At 41.6% G+C, this 18,042-nt stretch overlaps 1 protein-coding gene across 5 annotated transcripts in view; it reads right to left on the bottom strand.

Annotated features, from left to right (window-relative positions):
- The window catches only part of camsap1 (calmodulin regulated spectrin associated protein 1), a 71,665-nt gene that overhangs the window by 32,384 nt on the left and 21,239 nt on the right, over positions 1–18,042 (bottom strand). For all 5 annotated transcript variants that reach the window (XM_033048949.1, XM_033048946.1, XM_033048950.1 and 2 more), the window contains exons 2-4: positions 12,041–12,303; positions 5,666–5,827; positions 577–657 (exon numbers count right to left, since the gene is read on the bottom strand). In XM_033048949.1, the coding sequence (XP_032904840.1) occupies positions 577–657; positions 5,666–5,827; positions 12,041–12,303 (506 nt within the window). The remainder of the gene's footprint in view (positions 1–576; positions 658–5,665; positions 5,828–12,040; positions 12,304–18,042) is intronic.

The raw sequence follows: 18,042 nt of genomic DNA, 5'->3' as shown, positions 1-18,042 counted from the left end.
GAGTCTCTCATAACTGAAATGTCCCATCCCAGGCTACATCCTTGTGAATCTCCTCTGCACTCTCTCCAGAGCCATCACTGCGTTCCTACAGGGCAGTGACCAGAATTGCAGTCAGGTCTGACCAATGTTATACGGTTATAAGAGATAGGAGTAGAATTAGGCCATTCGGCCCATCAAATCTACTCCAGCAATCAATCATGGCTGATCTATCTCGCCCTCTTAACCCCTTTCTCCTGCCTTGTACCCATAACCACCAACATCTGTACTAATCAAAAATATACCTATCTCTGCCTTAAAAATATCCACATAATCAAGTAATTGGATGTTGAAGAATTCACCAATAAACCAGTCAATGAAAAATGGATTAGACCTTTGGTGAGAGTACATCTAACTGCCTTGTTTTTATTACATAGTAAATAAAGAATGAAACACATCATTTAACAATTTGATGACAGTGTTTGACAAACACTTCCTTATATATCTGTATTGAACAACTTAGAGAAGTACTTTTTATATGTGTACATCAATAATCAGTCAATAAATAATAATCTAGAATTTGATGACCATCAAATTTACCTTTTGGTGACTTGGACTTTCTATAACTTGTTGTTTAAGTTTAAATTCCTTTTCTGTGATTTCTCGCATTTTTAAATTCACCTAAAATGGCAAAAGACAAAGACATTTTAATCTTGAAGTGGGAACAGACACACGTCGATAAATGCACCAATGATAAATGGTCAGGGAAAAATATAATCTCCAATATACAAATTCAAATACTGGTCAGAAATGCTGATGGGCAAATTCATGAATAGACTGTTACCACACAGATGAGACACTAAATTTCACTGTAAAATTGAGGGGAATCATCAGCTTTTCATTGTTTTAAATACTAGACCCACATTCAAACAACAACCCACTTCAACAAGCAACTTGGAAAAATTAACTTAAGGGTTTATAACTCCTTTTGTGAAAAGTATCCTATCAATAGGTTCAAAATATATCAAAAAATTCTGTCTGAAGAAGGGTCTCGAACCGAAACCCATTCATTCTCTCCAGAGATGCTGCCTGGCCTGCTGTTACTCCAGCATTGTGTGTAGTTTCCATTGTGCGTTCGGCCGAATGCACTACTCTCTGCAGAGCCTTCGTGTCCTGGGCAGAGCTGTTGCCAAACCAGATCGAGAGGTTTCCGGTCAGGATACTTTCTACAGCACCAGAGTAGAAGGATTGAAGGATCCTCAGAGAGACTCTAAATTTCATCAGCTGCCTGAGATGGTAAAGGCGCTGCTTTGCCCTTCTCATCAGTGCGGCAGTGTGTGTTGTCCATGTCAGATCCTCTATGATTTGGACTCCCAGGTATTTAAAGCTGCTCACCCTATCCACAGTAGTCCCATTTATCTCCAGTGGCGTGTATGTCTTCGGTTGCTGTGCCGTTCTAAAGTCCACAATCAGTTCCTTAGTTTTAGTGACATTCAAGAGGAGGCTGTTGTTCTGACACCAGAGTGCCAGGTCAGCCACCTCCTCCAGGTAGGCCTTCTCATTGTTATCAGAGATCAGGCCCACCACCACAGTGTCATCAGCAAACTTGATGATGGAGTTGGAGCTGAACCTGACCACACAGTCATGTGTGTACAGACAGTACAGTAGGGAGCTACCTATTGTACAGGGAGTACAATAAGAGTACATTTATGGCCGCCGTACATTACAGGACAGATGTCATTGAACTTGAAAGAGTCCACAAAAACTTGTAAAGCTGGTACAGGGTCTGGAAGTTATTAGGAGAGGCTACCCTGGAACATAATAGGCTGAGGAATAACCTTTAAGATTTATAAAATAATGAGAGGCATAGATAAGATGAATAGCCACAGTCTATTTGCTGGTGTAGGAGAGTATAAAAAGAGAACACAGATTTAAGGTAAAAATGAATGAGGGGCACATTTTTCCCACAGGGTAGTGTTTATATGGAATGAACTGCCCGAGGAAGTGCTAGAGATGAGTACAATGATGACATTTAAAAGACTGTTGGATATGTACATGGGTGGGAAAGGAATTTAGAAGTATGAGAAGGGATCCAATAGAAACATATAGGATTGGACAGGGTAGATGCAGGAAAAAAGTTCCCGATGTTGGAGGGAGTCCAGAACCAGGGGTCACAGTTGAAGAATAAGGGGTAGGCCATTTAGGTCTGAGATGAGGAAAAACGCTTTCAGCCAGACAGTTGTAAATCTGTGGAATTCTTTGCCACAGAAAGCAGGAGGCCAATTCACTGGATGTTTTCAAGGGAGAGTTAGATTTAGCTCTTAGGGCTAAGGGAAACAAGGTATATGGGGAAAAAGCTGGAACGGGGTACTGATTTTGGATGATCAGCCATGATCATATTGAATGGCGGTGCTGGCTCGAAGGGCCTACTCCTGCACCTATTTTCTATGTTTCTGTTTCTAAAGGTTTGGAGGAATATGTCCAGACAGGTGGGACTGAAGGTCCTGTTTTGTTCTATGTTGATCTATGAATCAACCAAAGTTAACACAATTTTACTAAAGGCATTTAAAATCATAAAACAACTGTATGACTTAATGAGAAAAATAAATGACTTTCAAAATGAAGCATTTCACATTGTATCTTCTGAATCGTCCCAGTATTTTTTAATCACAATTTTATATAGTCATTGGGCTAACAAACTGGCCATTGGCCAATCTGGCTGAATGTTTATTGGACCTGTAATCTTATTTTTGTTTTTGCTATTGGTTGCTAAGCAATGCGATACACGGCGGTTCCAGGTTGCTAAGTAAATGGGAGAGTAACTACATTCTTACATAACCCTGCTGTACAAGCATAACAAGAAATTAACCTGTGATAAAATTACAACTTCTCAGAGAATAAAAATATCTAGTGAAATTCAATTATCGTTTTTTTCCCTCATGGATTCAGCATAGAAATATTTGAAAATAACTTTCACCTGCTTCTATAACTACCTCATCTTGGTAGCCAGATCTACACAAAGGGTTCTTGCTGTGGCATGAGGATTTTATTTTATTTTTTCTATTGTTTGGCAAAAGATCAATTATATAATGCAATTTACTCTCTTGCTTTTAATTCAGATTGATGGCATTTAACTTATTTTGTTACACCTTGAGATAAATGATTTATTTTCTGGGTGCCTTTATGGCTTCAGTATACTCCAAGCAGCCTACAAAGACTTAGTAAAATGTAACTATTATTGTAGAGAATGCAGGCAGCAGGAGTCCCACACAATTTGAAAGAAATCATTAACAAGTTTTAGAACTTTAGAACAGAAAAATACTGAGAAATAACATGTCTTGGGAAAAACAATTAAATTTGAGCCCTTTCTTTGAACTTGTGGGCAGAGCAAGGCAACAACTGTAGCCTCCGTTTCAGTGACTCTAGTTCGATACTGTCCTCCAATGCTGTGTGGAGTTTGCACGTTCTCCGTGTAGTCGCGTGAGTTCCGCCATCCCCTCCCTCCTCCCCAGAATTTCAGTTTCCTCCCACATCCAAAAGACGAGCAGATTGGTAGGTTAATTGGCCTCTATGCATTGTCCCTCATGTGTTGGTAACGAGGGATCTGAGAGTTAATGGGAATATGGGAAGAATAAAGTGGAATTAGAGCACAATTAGTATAAATGGGTGATTCATGATCCCACAATGCATTTCTATATGGACTCTCTTGTATTTTTGCCACAGAAATAGCATTTATACAGGAATAAAGGATAATAAATGCACATAGCCTGAAATGCGATGGGTAAAATACTTCCATGGCAATCCCAAAATAGTTACCGTATTTCCCGGCAATGAAAGCTCTATTATTTACCCCAAACTTAGGCATGAAAATTTACCTGCGTCTTGGATGCCGAAGGTTAGGTTGTTCGCCAAGAAAGATTGACTTGGCTATCCCTCAGTACAGGAACATTAAGAACGATGTTGCTGGACTGAGGGATAGCTAAGTCTATCCCTCATTGCTGGCAGCTGATGGGAAGCGGCTGTAAAGTGGGAAGAGGCTGTAAAAGGACAGTGCCGCTAGTGTGGGGGGGGAAGAATTCCTCACAGCGTGTGGGGGGTCAGCACGGACAGGAGCGTTGAGATGGTGCTGGTCGGGGAGCATGCCAGCAACTCACTCACTCACCGCTGCCCTCCGGGTGTGGAGCCACCACATTGTGGCCGGGGAGGGAAGTAGCTCGGGTGGCTGCGAGCGGCTGCCGGGACTGGACAGCGGAACCAGCCACAACCTCAGCACCTTCTGCTGGCCCGCTCACCTCTGGCATTGCTCTCCATCTGAACACCTCTCTCTTGCCGCTCGCCAGCCTCGCTCATGTCAGCCATTCCCGCAAATCCTTAAATTCAGACTGCCGCACAGGTGGCTGCGACCGGCCGCTGGAACCGGACAATGGAACGGGTGGAGGTGGTGGTTAGCGGGTGTCCTTCCAGTGTCCTTCGGCACAGGCGCAACCGGTGGAGGTGGTGGTTGGCGGGTAGCTACTGGGCGGAAGGCTGGCTGCTCCGTCCTTGGCTCGCTCGCTCTACTAGTCCCGGGGCAACCTGGGAACTGCAGCCATTCCCTGGGCTCACAGGCGACCTGGGCGCAATAGCCAGACCTGGGACAAGCGAGCCGACCTGGGCGGAACAGCCAGATCTGGGGCAAGCGAGCCGACCTTGGAACTGCAGCTAGACCTGGGCGCTGCAGCCAGTCCTGTGGCACGCAGGCGACCTGGGAACTGCAGCCGGGCTCGAAATTAACGGTTGCCCGGTTGCCAATGGCCACCTAAAGTCCCGCCGGGCAATCTAAAAGCCGTGGCATTTCGCCCGGCTTGGCAAGCACCCGGGACACCTGCATGTTCAACTCTGAGCGGGACCCCTCTCTCTATCTCCCTCTCCGCCCGCCATCCGTGTCCGGGCCTCCGCTCTCCGGCCGCTCCTCATCCGCCGGCATGGCTGGCCGCCTTGCACATGCGCACTGCCACAGCCTGCACATCCTCCCCCTGCACAGTCCTTGGGACGCGAGGGATCTGGGAACTGAAGCCAGTCCCGGGGACGCGAGGGATTTGGGAACTGCAGCCTGTCGGGCCACACAGGCGATGTTGCCGACCCCTGGACTAAAACAAACCTTTGACATCCGAACTAACCCTTCCTATCCATATCTGTTCAAATGTCTTAAGCATCATTAATGTATCCGTTTCTATTATTTCCTCTGGCAGCTCATTCCAGATACGGACTATCCTCCGAGTGAAAATGTCGCCCCAGAAGTCCCTCTTAAATCTCTCCCCTCTCACCTTAAGCCAATGCCCTCTAGTTTTGGAATCCTTTACCCTGGAGGAAAGCGTGTAAGGAATCAATATATCCATGCTCCTCATCATCTTGTACACCTTAATAAGGTTACCCCTTAGCCTCTTATGCACCAACGGCCAGGATGTAGCTGCTCATGGCAGAATAGACACTTTAAAAGTAGTTATAAAATGGCTGCTTTAAACAAAATCAAAAAGGTTTGAAACTAAGAGCAGTGCTTGCGCTGGACAAAAAAAAAATAGAAAGAGATTATGCACATACACTATTAGCAACATTTAAATTCATATTCTACCAGAGGAGTGAGCAAAAGCTCTGTGGGTCAGTATAGAACATTAAGATAAAACAAAAGTACCTAAGATTTTACATTTACCTTATTTATCCAGAACACCATGGCATCTTCCAGATCATACGGTAATTCCTTTGAGGCACTAAATGTGGAAAAACGCTTTACTGATGCCACCACCTTTTCAATGCTAATCATCTCTACTGTGTAGGCCATCATCAGCGCATCAATCAAAGCCATATGGGCACTCTGTAATATCAGAAGTATATATCATTAGTATGGGTATGCATTTAGAACACCATAAGCTTTTGAGTTGCTAATAAAGGTGGTAACCTCTGCAAATGTAAATGAGTCAAGTTGTTCTTTACATGATTTTTACATTTAGAATGCAGCTTCCAAAACTCGAATTCACGCATCCCGTTGGTCGGCCAATTCCACAATCAGATAGCAAACTTTCCTTATCTAGACTTCTGAACTTTAAACAAATGTTATTTCTTTATAATATTGATAGAAAATAGTAATGAATTCTTCACACAATGGTTACATCAATTGTAAATGAAGTTTAAATTATGCAATATAGGAACAAAAATATAGAAGATATATAGCGGTTTCTCACATGTAGAGGAAAAATTAAAACATAAAAGACGAGATCTACCAATTGCCAAAGTTGCAAGCAAACATTCAAATATTAAGATGTTAATGTTAAGATGTTAATGAGAGAAAAATAACTGATGCACCATCCTTGCCATTTAAAAAAAAAGTTTTTTACTATGTATTCATTATCTCTCTGAACTTCAATATCAACCAAAATCTCAATTTTCTTTTAAGCAGATTGCTCAATTTTCAAATGCTGTATCCCTCAGTTGTTTCCCTTCAATACATCCCACCTTCAAGGGGAATGTGCAAGTGAAAATTAATTAAATAATTCTGGAACGCGAGAGGAAATCAATGTTGGAAATGTGTGAATACAAAACTGAAATGACTGATTAATTATCTCAAATTGCTGAATTCAAATCGTTTTTGTTGAGATTTTCTGTTACATTTTAGGAGGCCTAAAATAGCGGTCAGAGTGACTGTGGAAGGGAAGATTAAAGCAATGGACAACTGGAACCGATGGGTCACCTTTGCTGACAAAGATTTTGTGCAAAGGGGTCACCCAATCTGCATTCAATTTCCCCAGTGTAAAGGAGACCACACCATTGGCTCGAAATGCAGGGCAATAAATTGGATGGTCAGCAGCTTATGTGGACCAAAAGGTACATTGGAAAATTGAATGCAATAAGCAAAATAATAAAATGTTAGATATAGCTCACAATAATTTTAAAGTATCAACACTAGACACATTTTGCAATAAATGTGACAAACTGAATGGTGGGTAAGAAAGTAAATTAAATGTCCACATTAGCACTGACAAATTACAGGTACAGTGCCCTCCATAAAGACCCATCATTTATTTATTTGCCTCTGTACTCCACAATTTGAGATTTGTAATAAGAAAATAACATGTAGTTAAAGTGTACATTGTCAGATTTTATTAAAGGGTATTTTTATACATTTTGGGTTCATCATGTAGAAATTATAGCTGTGTTTATACATAGGACTATGTATAAACACTGCTGTAATTTCTACATGGTGAATAAAGTGCAAAGAGAGACATACAGTGAACAGATGAATCAAAGCATAGAGGCGCTGATCTGAACCTGCATAGCTTAGTTTATTGCTATGAGGCAATTATATCGCTGGAGGAAATTGTATTTGATATGATTGTGTTGGAGAGTGGATTGCTGAATGGGGCCTCTCCTTGGGCCAGAGGTCATCTGCTCTTTCTCTATGGCACATTCTTGAGCTGTGAGGTTTATGCTCGAGACAGAATTCACGGCTGAGAGATAATAGACTCTGTAATTTGGCATTGTCTAAGTTAAATTATAATGAGATTGAGATAGGGGTAGGATGTGAAGGGGTGTAGTTGCTTGGAGAAGAAAATAATTAGATTGATGGATATGTGACCTTCCTATGTTTATAGAAAGTCGAAGCAGATGTAATTCTGATGTAATGGTCTGAAGTTGTATCCTGGCACCAAACATTTATTAATTAAGTTGACAGATTTATGATCCATATATGCCTGGTTGGGAGGTGTGTGTGGGGTTTGAACTTAGAAACTGTAATTCGGCAAACTTATATAATTAATGTTTTAAATACATAGGTAATAGTATTTTAAACTGTGTAAAATTGTAGTGGAACAATTTATGAAATGTATTGTCTTAGTAGGACTGTAAACATTAGACATTGTTTAGATTTATAGAAATATCTTTCTTCTTGGTATGAAAAGTGTGTATGGCTTGTGTGATCATTGTATTACGTATCTTATCTTATTATTTGAGGAGTGGTCTTTGATAATTGAGCCTACTGGGGTTTTGCTGTGTTGAAATAAAATAAGCAAAGTTATACCACAGGCAAACAAAGGTTGTAATGAGGCCAGGGAAGGGGGATCATGTGACTGATGTTGTAAATCACCAGAAGGACTTAGATCCGCAAAGACCGCTCCCTCCGCAACTCCCTCGTCAATTCTTCCCTTCCCTCCCGCACCACCCCCTCCCCGGGCACTTTCCGTTGCGACCGCAAGAAATGCAACACCTGTCCCTTCACCTCCCCCCTCGACTCCATCCAAGGTCCCAAGCAGTCGTTCCAGGTGCGACAAAGGTTCACCTGTATCTCCTCCAACCTCATCTACTGCAACCGCTGCTCTAGATGTCAGCTGATTTACATCGGTGAGACCAAGCGTAGGTTGGGCGATCGTTTCGCCGAACACCTCCGCTCAGTCCGCAATAACCTACCTGACCTCCCGGTGGCTCAGCACTTCAACTCCCCCTCCCATTCCCAATCCGACCTCTCTGTCCTGGGTCTCCTCCATTGCCAGAGTGAGCAACAGCGGAAATTGGAGGAACAGCACCTCATATTCCGTCTGGGGACCTTGCGTCCTTATGGCATTAACATAGAATTCTCCCAATTTGGCTAGCCCTTGCTGTCTCCTCCCCTTCCTTAACCCTCTAGCTGTCTCCTCCCACCCTCCCATCCGCCCGCCCTCGGGCTCCTCCTCCTCCTCCCCTTTTCCTTCTTTCTTTTCCCCACCCCCCATCAGTCTGAAGAAGGGTTTCGGCCCGAAACGTCGCCTATTTCCTTCACTCCATAGATGCTGCTGCACCCGCTGAGTTTCCCCAGCAATTTTGTGTACCTTCGATATTCCAGCATCTGCAGTTCCCTTTTGAACACAGAAGGACTTAGATGATTGGTTACTAGCTTGTCATATCCTCTGCATCTGAAATGTCTAATACCTATATAAATGCCATGAGTTCTATCAAAGTTACTCTTCTCTGGACCCGCCCCTGAGCATCAGCTCTGTGTTGGAAGGTTCAGAGACTAGTCTCAGCTGAATAAAGAATTGATTTCAACAGCTACAAGCATTTGAGTCAAGTTGACATTAGATTGACAAAATAACTCAGTTTAACAGTAACCACATCAGTATAAGCCTTAAATAATGTGCAAGTGTTGCAAAGTATCCTACTTACATAAAATGCTGGGTATTATCATTGAATATGGAAAGTCGCCCACACTTTCTTTAATCCGTGATTCACAATTCACCATCTCAGTTTAGAGCAGAACAGCTTCTCCTTCAGCCACATAACTTTGTGGCCTAATTCTTGCTGTTAAAAGGCCTGCATTCACCTCACCAACTACCAGCATTTAATCATCTAAATGCAAGCAATTTCAGAATTCTAATACCTGCATTAAATTAAAGAAGCCCTAAATCTACTGAGACATTCCAACTAGCAAATGTATCAGTATGTTGTATTGAGGAATTTATATTGAGTATGACAATGGAACATGAACTGGGAGAATCCTAAAATGTTATTCACAGATCTTGTGCAGGTTAGATCTTGCCCAGAATACATGCGCCAATTCCTTTCAATTAAGCTTTTATAGTGTGAGGAAGAAAGGTAAATCAATCATTTGCTATATTGAGGATATTCAGAAGAATTACAAACTGCTAAATACTTTGACAGATGGCGAAGTTGGGACTCATGGCTCTGTCACCCATCAAAAGATTCTGAGCAATTTTGTAAATAAAGATTCTGGTCTGCCCACATGACCTCACTACTTGCTGGAAGATTCTGGCACATAGTAGGACCAAGGCAATCGAGATGAGGATGTTCTCAGCAAGGAAGTTTAGCCATAAGTTATAGGAGAAGAATTAAGCCATTTGGCTCATCAAATCTAAGCCGCCATTCAATCATGGCTGATCTATCTCTCCCTCCTAACCCTTTTCTCTTACCTTCTCCACATAACCCCTGACACCCGTACTAATCAAGAATCTATCCATCTCTGCCTTAAAAACATTGCCTCCACAGCCTTCTGTGGCAAAGAATTCCACAGATTCACCACCCTCTGACATAAAGAAATTCCTCATCTCCTTCCAAAAGGAAGATCCTTTAATTCTGAGGCTATGACCTTCAGTCCTAAACTTTCTCACCAGTGGAAACATCCTCTCCACATCCACCATCCAAGCCCAAATCTAAATCAAGTGGCAAATAATGTGGAATCCGAGTGGAGACTACAGGCAGCTCGTCCCACTCAGCAAAACCTCCAGCTATTTTCAAGAACAGGACAAACATTAAAGGTTTACAATTGGCTTGAAGAAATTAAAAATGTCATGATTTAAAAAAAATAAAATAAACCTTCACTGAGAATTTACAAGAAAGTTACCCATGACCTTCTGATAGAAACAATGAATATAAATCTAAATAATTGGAAGATATTTCTAACAGATCTTCAATAAATTATTTACTAATTTAATCTGGTGTTAATTTCATAATCAAAATGTAGTGTTTATTGTGGTGATACGAGTCAGTGATTTAACATTATTGTAGTGTCATAATTCCCAACCAGGCCTCATACATTTAGTAGTATTACCTGGGTGCTCCCAACAGTCAGAATCTATTACATGTTATGGTTTTCTGCTATTCAAGACCCCCTGTATACAGACCACAACTGTTTTTCTGTATCAGCATCCTCCTACCTCCTAACATAAAATAATACAGTAAAATTCCAATATTCTGGCACACTCAGGACTTGGGTGACATCAGAGCGTGGAAATCAGGGGCCTGGTGAGTGGGAAAGGGAGGATGGAAACCAGGGAGCATGGAAAGGGATGGGAACTAATGAGTGTCAAACTGTCAAGATTTCCAAACAGTCAGAATGCCATTATTATAATTTTATGCGCACTGTCTTTTGGAAGAATGCAAGATGAACTTGTTGAAACACATCGGTGTGATCACACCTGCTGAAATGATGCAATTTTAGTCTTCTTGCCCAAGAAAATATATACTAGCCACAGCAGGAATGCAATGAAGATTTGCCAGACTGATTCCTGGAATGATAGGACTGTCATGTGAGGTGAGACAAAGGCCAAGTCGAGATTTCACTGAGATGCACAAAATTCCGCCATGGTTTGTTGTGGTAGGGAGCATACATATAATTTTACAGAAGACAAAAGGACCAAAGTGAGAAACTTTTATTTTTACTCAAAAGGTAGTGGTTGTGAAATTATTAGAAAAAAATATGAATCAGAAGATTAATCTATACTTTGAAGGGTAAGGAATGACAGGGTTAGTCAGTACAAATGTGTTGGTGGGAGATGCTATCTAATTAATTTCATGGCGTTTTTTTTGAAGAACAAATTAAATATATTGATGAGTCAACGCAGCTGAATAGGTTTATAATGACTTCAGTAAGGCCTTTGACATGTTCCCATGTACATCAGCCACATGGAACAAATAAATACTGCTGTGCAAGAAAGAACTGCAGATCCTGGTTAAAATCAAAGGTAGACACAAAATGCTGGAGTAACTCAGCGGGTAAGGCAGCATCTCCAGAGAGAAAAGGCTGAATCCTGATTGTTCAATACATTCAAAAGGAAAATCAATGTCATAATGGTAGATTCCCCTACCTGGGGTAAAATACTTGGTGCATTCACCCTATCCATTCCCCTCATGATTTTATACACCTCTATAATATCACCCCATTTCCTGCGTTGCAAGGAATAAAGCTCAACCTTTCCTTTTTGCTCAAGCGCTCAGGTCCTAACAACATCTTTGCAAATCTTCTCTACACTATATTCAGCTTATGCCAAATCTGTGAAGAGCACTTATAAATTGCTCCGTTTATAACACATGGTTAGTGGTAGCATCTGCTGGTTTTAGCATTAGTAATGTCAACAGCCACAGCTTGCGAACCATAGAAGATAGCTTCCGTGTAAACCATGGAAGGGAGCATTGTGCTATCCAATTTTGCCCGCATTCCTGAAGGGAAGCCTGAAGAAACGATAATCAAATCTACCCAGGAATACCAGAAAGCCACCAGTTAAAGGAATTAATATAAACCCCATTAAGAATTGAATTCACTCACCATTTTGATTGGAGACTGCGTCAGGTCTGATTCCGAAACTGGCATATCATCACTCTCCATGACATAAATGCCTTTGCGCGACAATGCTTGAATGACGGGTTGGTGACCCCGCAACGCAGACACTTGATCCCCTTTTAAAATTAGGATGCACACACGACAGTAAAGGTCACTGGACAGCAGCAGCTTGATGACGGGTGGTTTAATGTGTTCTTGTTCATATTGGTCTGTGTAGAAAGCATCCCTTAAATCCTCAGGAATATTATCTGCAATGAGCCACAAAAGGAGTTAGAGGAAAGTATTGATTTACAGCAACAAATCACAGATCATTATATGTCTTTCTGTGTGTCTTTTTAATTTGACTTGACTTGACTCTCTGAACAACCGCACAAGAGTTCCTATGTGTGTAAGCACAAATGGCAAATAAAGTTTTTGACCTTTTGACCTTTGATCCACGTTGACCTAAAACATTTATTTGACATTTCCCTCCCGGATGGAATGAACTGTCTATCCAGTAGAAAAGTCACATGCCTATATCTTGATAAATACTGAAATTTATAAAACCATATATTACAATCACATTACAGCAAATAGTTTTAAAGAATTTAGATCCTTAGTTCTCAATTAGCCTTATTACACAAAATACTTCATCATATTTCGTATGTCATAACAGAAAATCACTCTATAATCATGGAAACATATAGCATAGGCATTGGCCCTTTTTAGCCCACCTCACGCATGCCAATTGCGAAGCCTGTCTACGTTAATCCCATTTGCCCATATTAGTCCTGTAGCCAATGTACGCTTTTATTAACCAAGTATCTATGTAAACACCTTTTAAACATGTCTTCATCGTCTCCTCTGGCAGTTCGTTCTAGATAGTCAAAAAAAATGGAGTAACTCAGCAGGACAGGCAGCATCTCTGGAGAGAAGGAATGGGTAACGTTTCGGGTTGAGGTCTGAAGGGTCTCGACTCAAAACGTCACCCATTCCTTCTCTAGAGATGCTGCCTGTCCTGCTGAGTTACTCCAGCTTTTTGTGTCTATCTTCGATTTAAACCAGCATCTGCAGTTCCTTCTTACACAGTTCGTTCCAGATGTTCACCACCCTCTGTGTAAAACACCTACCCCTCAAATCTTTTAACATTTCTCCTCTCACCTTAAACCTCCACCAGCTAACTCCAGACTACCTGGGAAAATGACTATTTCTCCTACCTATGCCCTTATATTTTTATAGATAAGGTCACCCCTCAGCATCCAACAAACCCTATCCAAACCTTCCTTATTACAGCCCTGCATGTCATTCAATATTCTGCTGAATCTCTTTTTCAATTTCTCTATTGCTATGATATTCTTCCTGTGGTGTGCAATCAGAACTATACACAATAATCTAATAACATGAAAATCAAAAAACATACATGGTTACATATGTAAATTAAACTGTTGAAGGAATGCAATATTTACATCTCAATACATATTAAAACCATTACTGAATTTAACAAACTTGAAGAAATCCCTTACAGGTGACAGTTACATTAAAACTTCAATCTGACTAACAACTTCCATGTCTCAAAATATTTCAAGACATCAAAACAACAGCATCAGAGGTACCAGGACACAAGTGGGAGAAGAGAACAATGTGTAGGCAAATAGTAGCAATGTTACAAAATTTTGAGATTTAAAAAATTTCTGTAATTTATCCCATCAGATAAAGCATAAAAAGAAGTTTAATTTGACACCTAATTCACTTTCATATCTCAAGTATTTAAAAAGTTATGGCCATTTTCATACTCGGAAATTAGCATCTTGTCAATGTCCATTGATTTTCTATGGACATAACAAAAAAGCTGTGATCGTGTGCAGTCAAAAGCCCATAACCTTCTTAAAAATTAAGAGAACTGAATGAAATTTTCAGTTATCGTAGATTGAACCATTCTGAAACAAATATAAAATAATCTTACTTGGATGACCTGAAATTAAAGCATATAATTAGTTAGTTATCCAAGTGTAGCTAATTTCAAACTTCAATTACTAGATCTAAACATCTATCCATTTCTTAATAAATGATTAACATTTTTAAATAGCCTAAGTGTCCAAATAATATTCATAAATAATTCACAATAAAACATGATTTTAAAATCTCATTTACATTAATTTATAGGCCAAATGGAAGGAATTTAGTGTTCAATTGCTGTAAATTAAAGTCAATTTTAAATCAGCTTTCTAGTGGGATCCTGTGAACGCGCTGGTTTAGAACGTTCACATTGCGCTAGATTTGTGCCCTCAAATGCCCAGAAAAATACTGCGGGATATAATGGGCCCAAAATGAACTTTGTATAAAGGGATCTTAAGAAGCCCTTTTTAATGTAAAAATAAGCAGCATACCTTCTATTATTTGCTCTATGCGACCCTGACAGCTTCCGGTGGTCGCGGGTTTAGAGATTGATTTTTAAACTACTATAACTATTATACGAGGCTTTTAAAACTAATAATAGCTTTTGCGACGGGGTCTTCCAGCGATTTTTCGTTAATAATTAACTAGGCTGAACATCTTTGATTTGAACAGCCTAGAGAAAATCGCGTTTTAAACCCGCCCCCCTCTATACGGCGCCAAAATCGCGCACACCCGCAGCGACAGATTTTCAGCGACGCTTCAGGTAGGCTTTGCAACATACCTACAAATAGGGGGTCTGAAATTCTGAATACAGTAAAAACCGCAATGGACTAGAAAGCATAAGCTAGTATTCAGGATACAAGACAATAGCGAAGGAGAAATTTTAGGTCCATAAATAGGAATAACAGAAGCCAAATTATTTCAAAATGCACAACCAATTTGCAGTGGCACAGTGCCAGAGACTTGGGTTCGATCCTGACCTCGGGAGCTGCCTATGTGGAGTTTGCATTTTCTCTCTGTGACTGCGTGAGTTTCCTCCGGGTGCCTTGGTTTCCTCCAACATACCAAGGCCTAGCGTTTGTGGGTTCATTGCCCCTAGTGTGTAGTGAGTGGATGAGAAAGTGGCGCCAGGGGCGCCGAACGACTGGCAGTCCCGCCAACAATCTGTCTGTTTTTTCATCTTTTAAAACATTTTTAGTACTTTCTAAAAGATTGTGTAAATGTTCTCCGGTTTGTTCTATGTGGGGGGAGGGGGAGCGGGTCGGGGGAAACTTTTTTTCAGTTTCTTACCTTGCCGGAGATGCGATTGTTTTCTGTGTCACATCTCCGGCCGATCTGCAGCCTACCATCGATGGAGCTGGAGGCCTCTTCGGACTGACCCGCGGGGCGTGGACTTAACATTGGAGCTGATCCTCGCAGTCTCGGGAGAGGCCGAGTCAGGAAGCTCCAACGACGCAGAGGCTCGACCAGCTCCAACATGAGGTTCAATCGCTGGGGCGGGGGAGTTGACAACCGCCCCCCCCCCCCCAGTGCAGGAGTTGCTCGACCGACGCGGAGGCCCCCGCAACCGGCTACGGGAATCAAGATCGTCCCGTCAACGGAGGGCTCAAGGCCCCCGAATTAGGAATGAGGTAGAGATGAAAGTGGGCGATATTTTCCTTGGGATTGTAGTTTCCTTGGGATTGGAATTGACAAACATAAAACAAGATTTTTTTTTGTTTGTAGGGGATATGGTCTTTTAATGTGGGGGGGTAGGTGTTACTTTATTTATAGGTCCCTACCTGGTCGGTGTGGCAGCCTTTTTTCCGGGCTGCACGTCGACCCGTCGTCGTGGCCTACCAGCGGGCTTGGAGCGCCGTTTCTTGGCGGGAACCACCCAGCACCTCGGCCTGCGTGGCGGCACTGCATTGGAGCGCTGGAGCGGAGCGGAGCGGGCGATGCCTTGCCTGGGTCGCCGCGCTGGACCGCCGTAAGCAACATCTCCGGGCTGCGGGTTTGCGGAGCGGAGAGGCGGCGTGCGGAGAGACGGCGTGCGTAGAGGCGGCAAGGCGGCAGTGAGGAGAGCGGGGCGCCGACTTTTTCATCTGGAGCCTAGGAGCGCCAAACCGGCGCGGCCTTGTCGGCTTCGGCAGCCGCGGGCTCCAACCAAGAAGCGGCCGTTCCAAGTGGCCCAGCCGCCGAAAGGACTCTCCTGACGCCGGGGCAAGACCACCCGGTGAGAACGGCCAGGGACATCGGGCCTCCGTAGAGGCAACTGCGGTGGCCCCAATAGGCCTGACTTTGGGGTGAACATGGGGTGGGGACTGGACATTGTGCCTTCCTCCACAGTGCTATCCACTGTGGGGGGATGATTTTTTTTTTTTTTTTTTTTTTTTTTTTTTTGTCTAACTGTAGTCTTGTAGGTCTGTGTCCAAGATGGCTGCCGTGAAGAGAGAGTGGACGCTGGCACGATTTGGTTGCCGCTGCTCTCTCTTCACACTGTGTTTTTGATTTTCTGTTTTTGGATTGAATTCTGTTTTTAATTTGTGTCATTGTGATGTCTTTAATTACTTGTTTTACTCCGATTATATGTTTTTATTCCGATTACTATGTAAGGTGTCCTTGAGATTTTGTATGAAAGGCGCCCATTAAATATAAAATTTATTATTATTATTATAAGATTCACTGATTCAAGTTCAGCTTGTCTGTGCAGTTAGAATGAGAATGGAAACAGTGACTAAGAAGTAATGTGAACAAGGTTTTAGGTTTAGGTTTATTATTGTCATGTGTACAATGAAAAGCTTTGTTTTGCATGCTATCCAATCAGATCAGATAATACTGTACACAAATACAATCAAATCAGTCAAGTACAATAGGTAGAGCAAAGGGGAAGATACAGAGTGCAGAATATAGTTCACAGCACTAACGCATCAGTTACATTTACAGGTAGAAAAAAGATTTAAAAGACTAAAGCAATTGTAATAGATGATAGTAGATCCTTCCTAGGAAGCACGTGTAATGAGTCGCATTGCTCTGATGCCATAAGATGGTTACAGCCTTGAAGATTTTAATATACCCAAGTCAGTTACACAATTATGGGCACAGAAAATCATACTATGTCCTCAAAGGGTAACATGTGAAAGATAAACAAGGGGAAATAATTTTGGCATTATGGTTTAAATTAATTATTTCATTTTTCTTTACTAACCCAGGCAATGCTTAAAATGTTTAAAATAAAATAAATCATACTTTATTAGCCAAGTATGTTTTGCAACATACGAGAAATTAGATTTGATGAGAAATTGACCCATTGTTGCTTAATTTGTTTACTTTTAAGCACTATGTTAGTTTCCTTCTGATTTATTGATTTCTCTGCAGCATCAAGTAAAATTCTCAAATCTCCAGTTACGATGTCCCACCAGGGATTTTGTCATTTAGTATTCATTTTTCGGACTTTCTCTCCATTACATCAATGTAACAATTAAAAATACAGATATACAGCAACCAGTTCAACCGTTCCATGCTAACATCTATGCAACAAGAGAAAAGACAGTCATTATATGGCACCTTTTATGACTTCAGGTTCTCCCTAACTATTTTACTGCTGACAAAAGTTTTTGTAAGTGTAATCCTTGTTGTAACAGAGGAATCACAGAGGTCAATTTATCCATAGCAAGCTTTTGCAAACAGCAGAACCACGGAGGTCAGATTATCTACTTTTGTAAAGTTGACTGAGAATACAGATGGGTCACGACATTGGTGGCAGCAATGAAACAGCAAGATCGGACATCCAAAATATGATATCACTAAAGTGCATTGTATTAAGTGTTAGCCTAGACCTTTGCACAATCTCTAAAGAAAGAAATTGAACCAGTCTTCTAATTTGGAAGTAACACTATTACTGCACACAGGAAGAACAGTACCTCATATTCCACTGGATAGCTTGGAACCCAATGGCAAGAATATTGAATTCTCCAATTTCAGGTAAACCCCTCACATCTAATCTATCCAGTTCTCTCCCACGCACACCTTTCTTTTCACCCCCTCCGCCTCGTCACCCTGTTTTATTCCTCCACCTACTCATTTCCCACTTCTCTCTACCCATGGTCCTCCATTTTGCTCCCCCTTACACC

The sequence above is a fragment of the Amblyraja radiata genome, chromosome 32, assembly GCF_010909765.2.
Source record: "Amblyraja radiata isolate CabotCenter1 chromosome 32, sAmbRad1.1.pri, whole genome shotgun sequence".
In the NCBI taxonomy this organism is placed as follows: Eukaryota; Metazoa; Chordata; class Chondrichthyes; order Rajiformes; family Rajidae; genus Amblyraja; species Amblyraja radiata.
The sequence above is the reverse complement of the archived record's forward strand: the minus strand, read 5'-3'. Positions and strand labels throughout refer to the sequence as shown.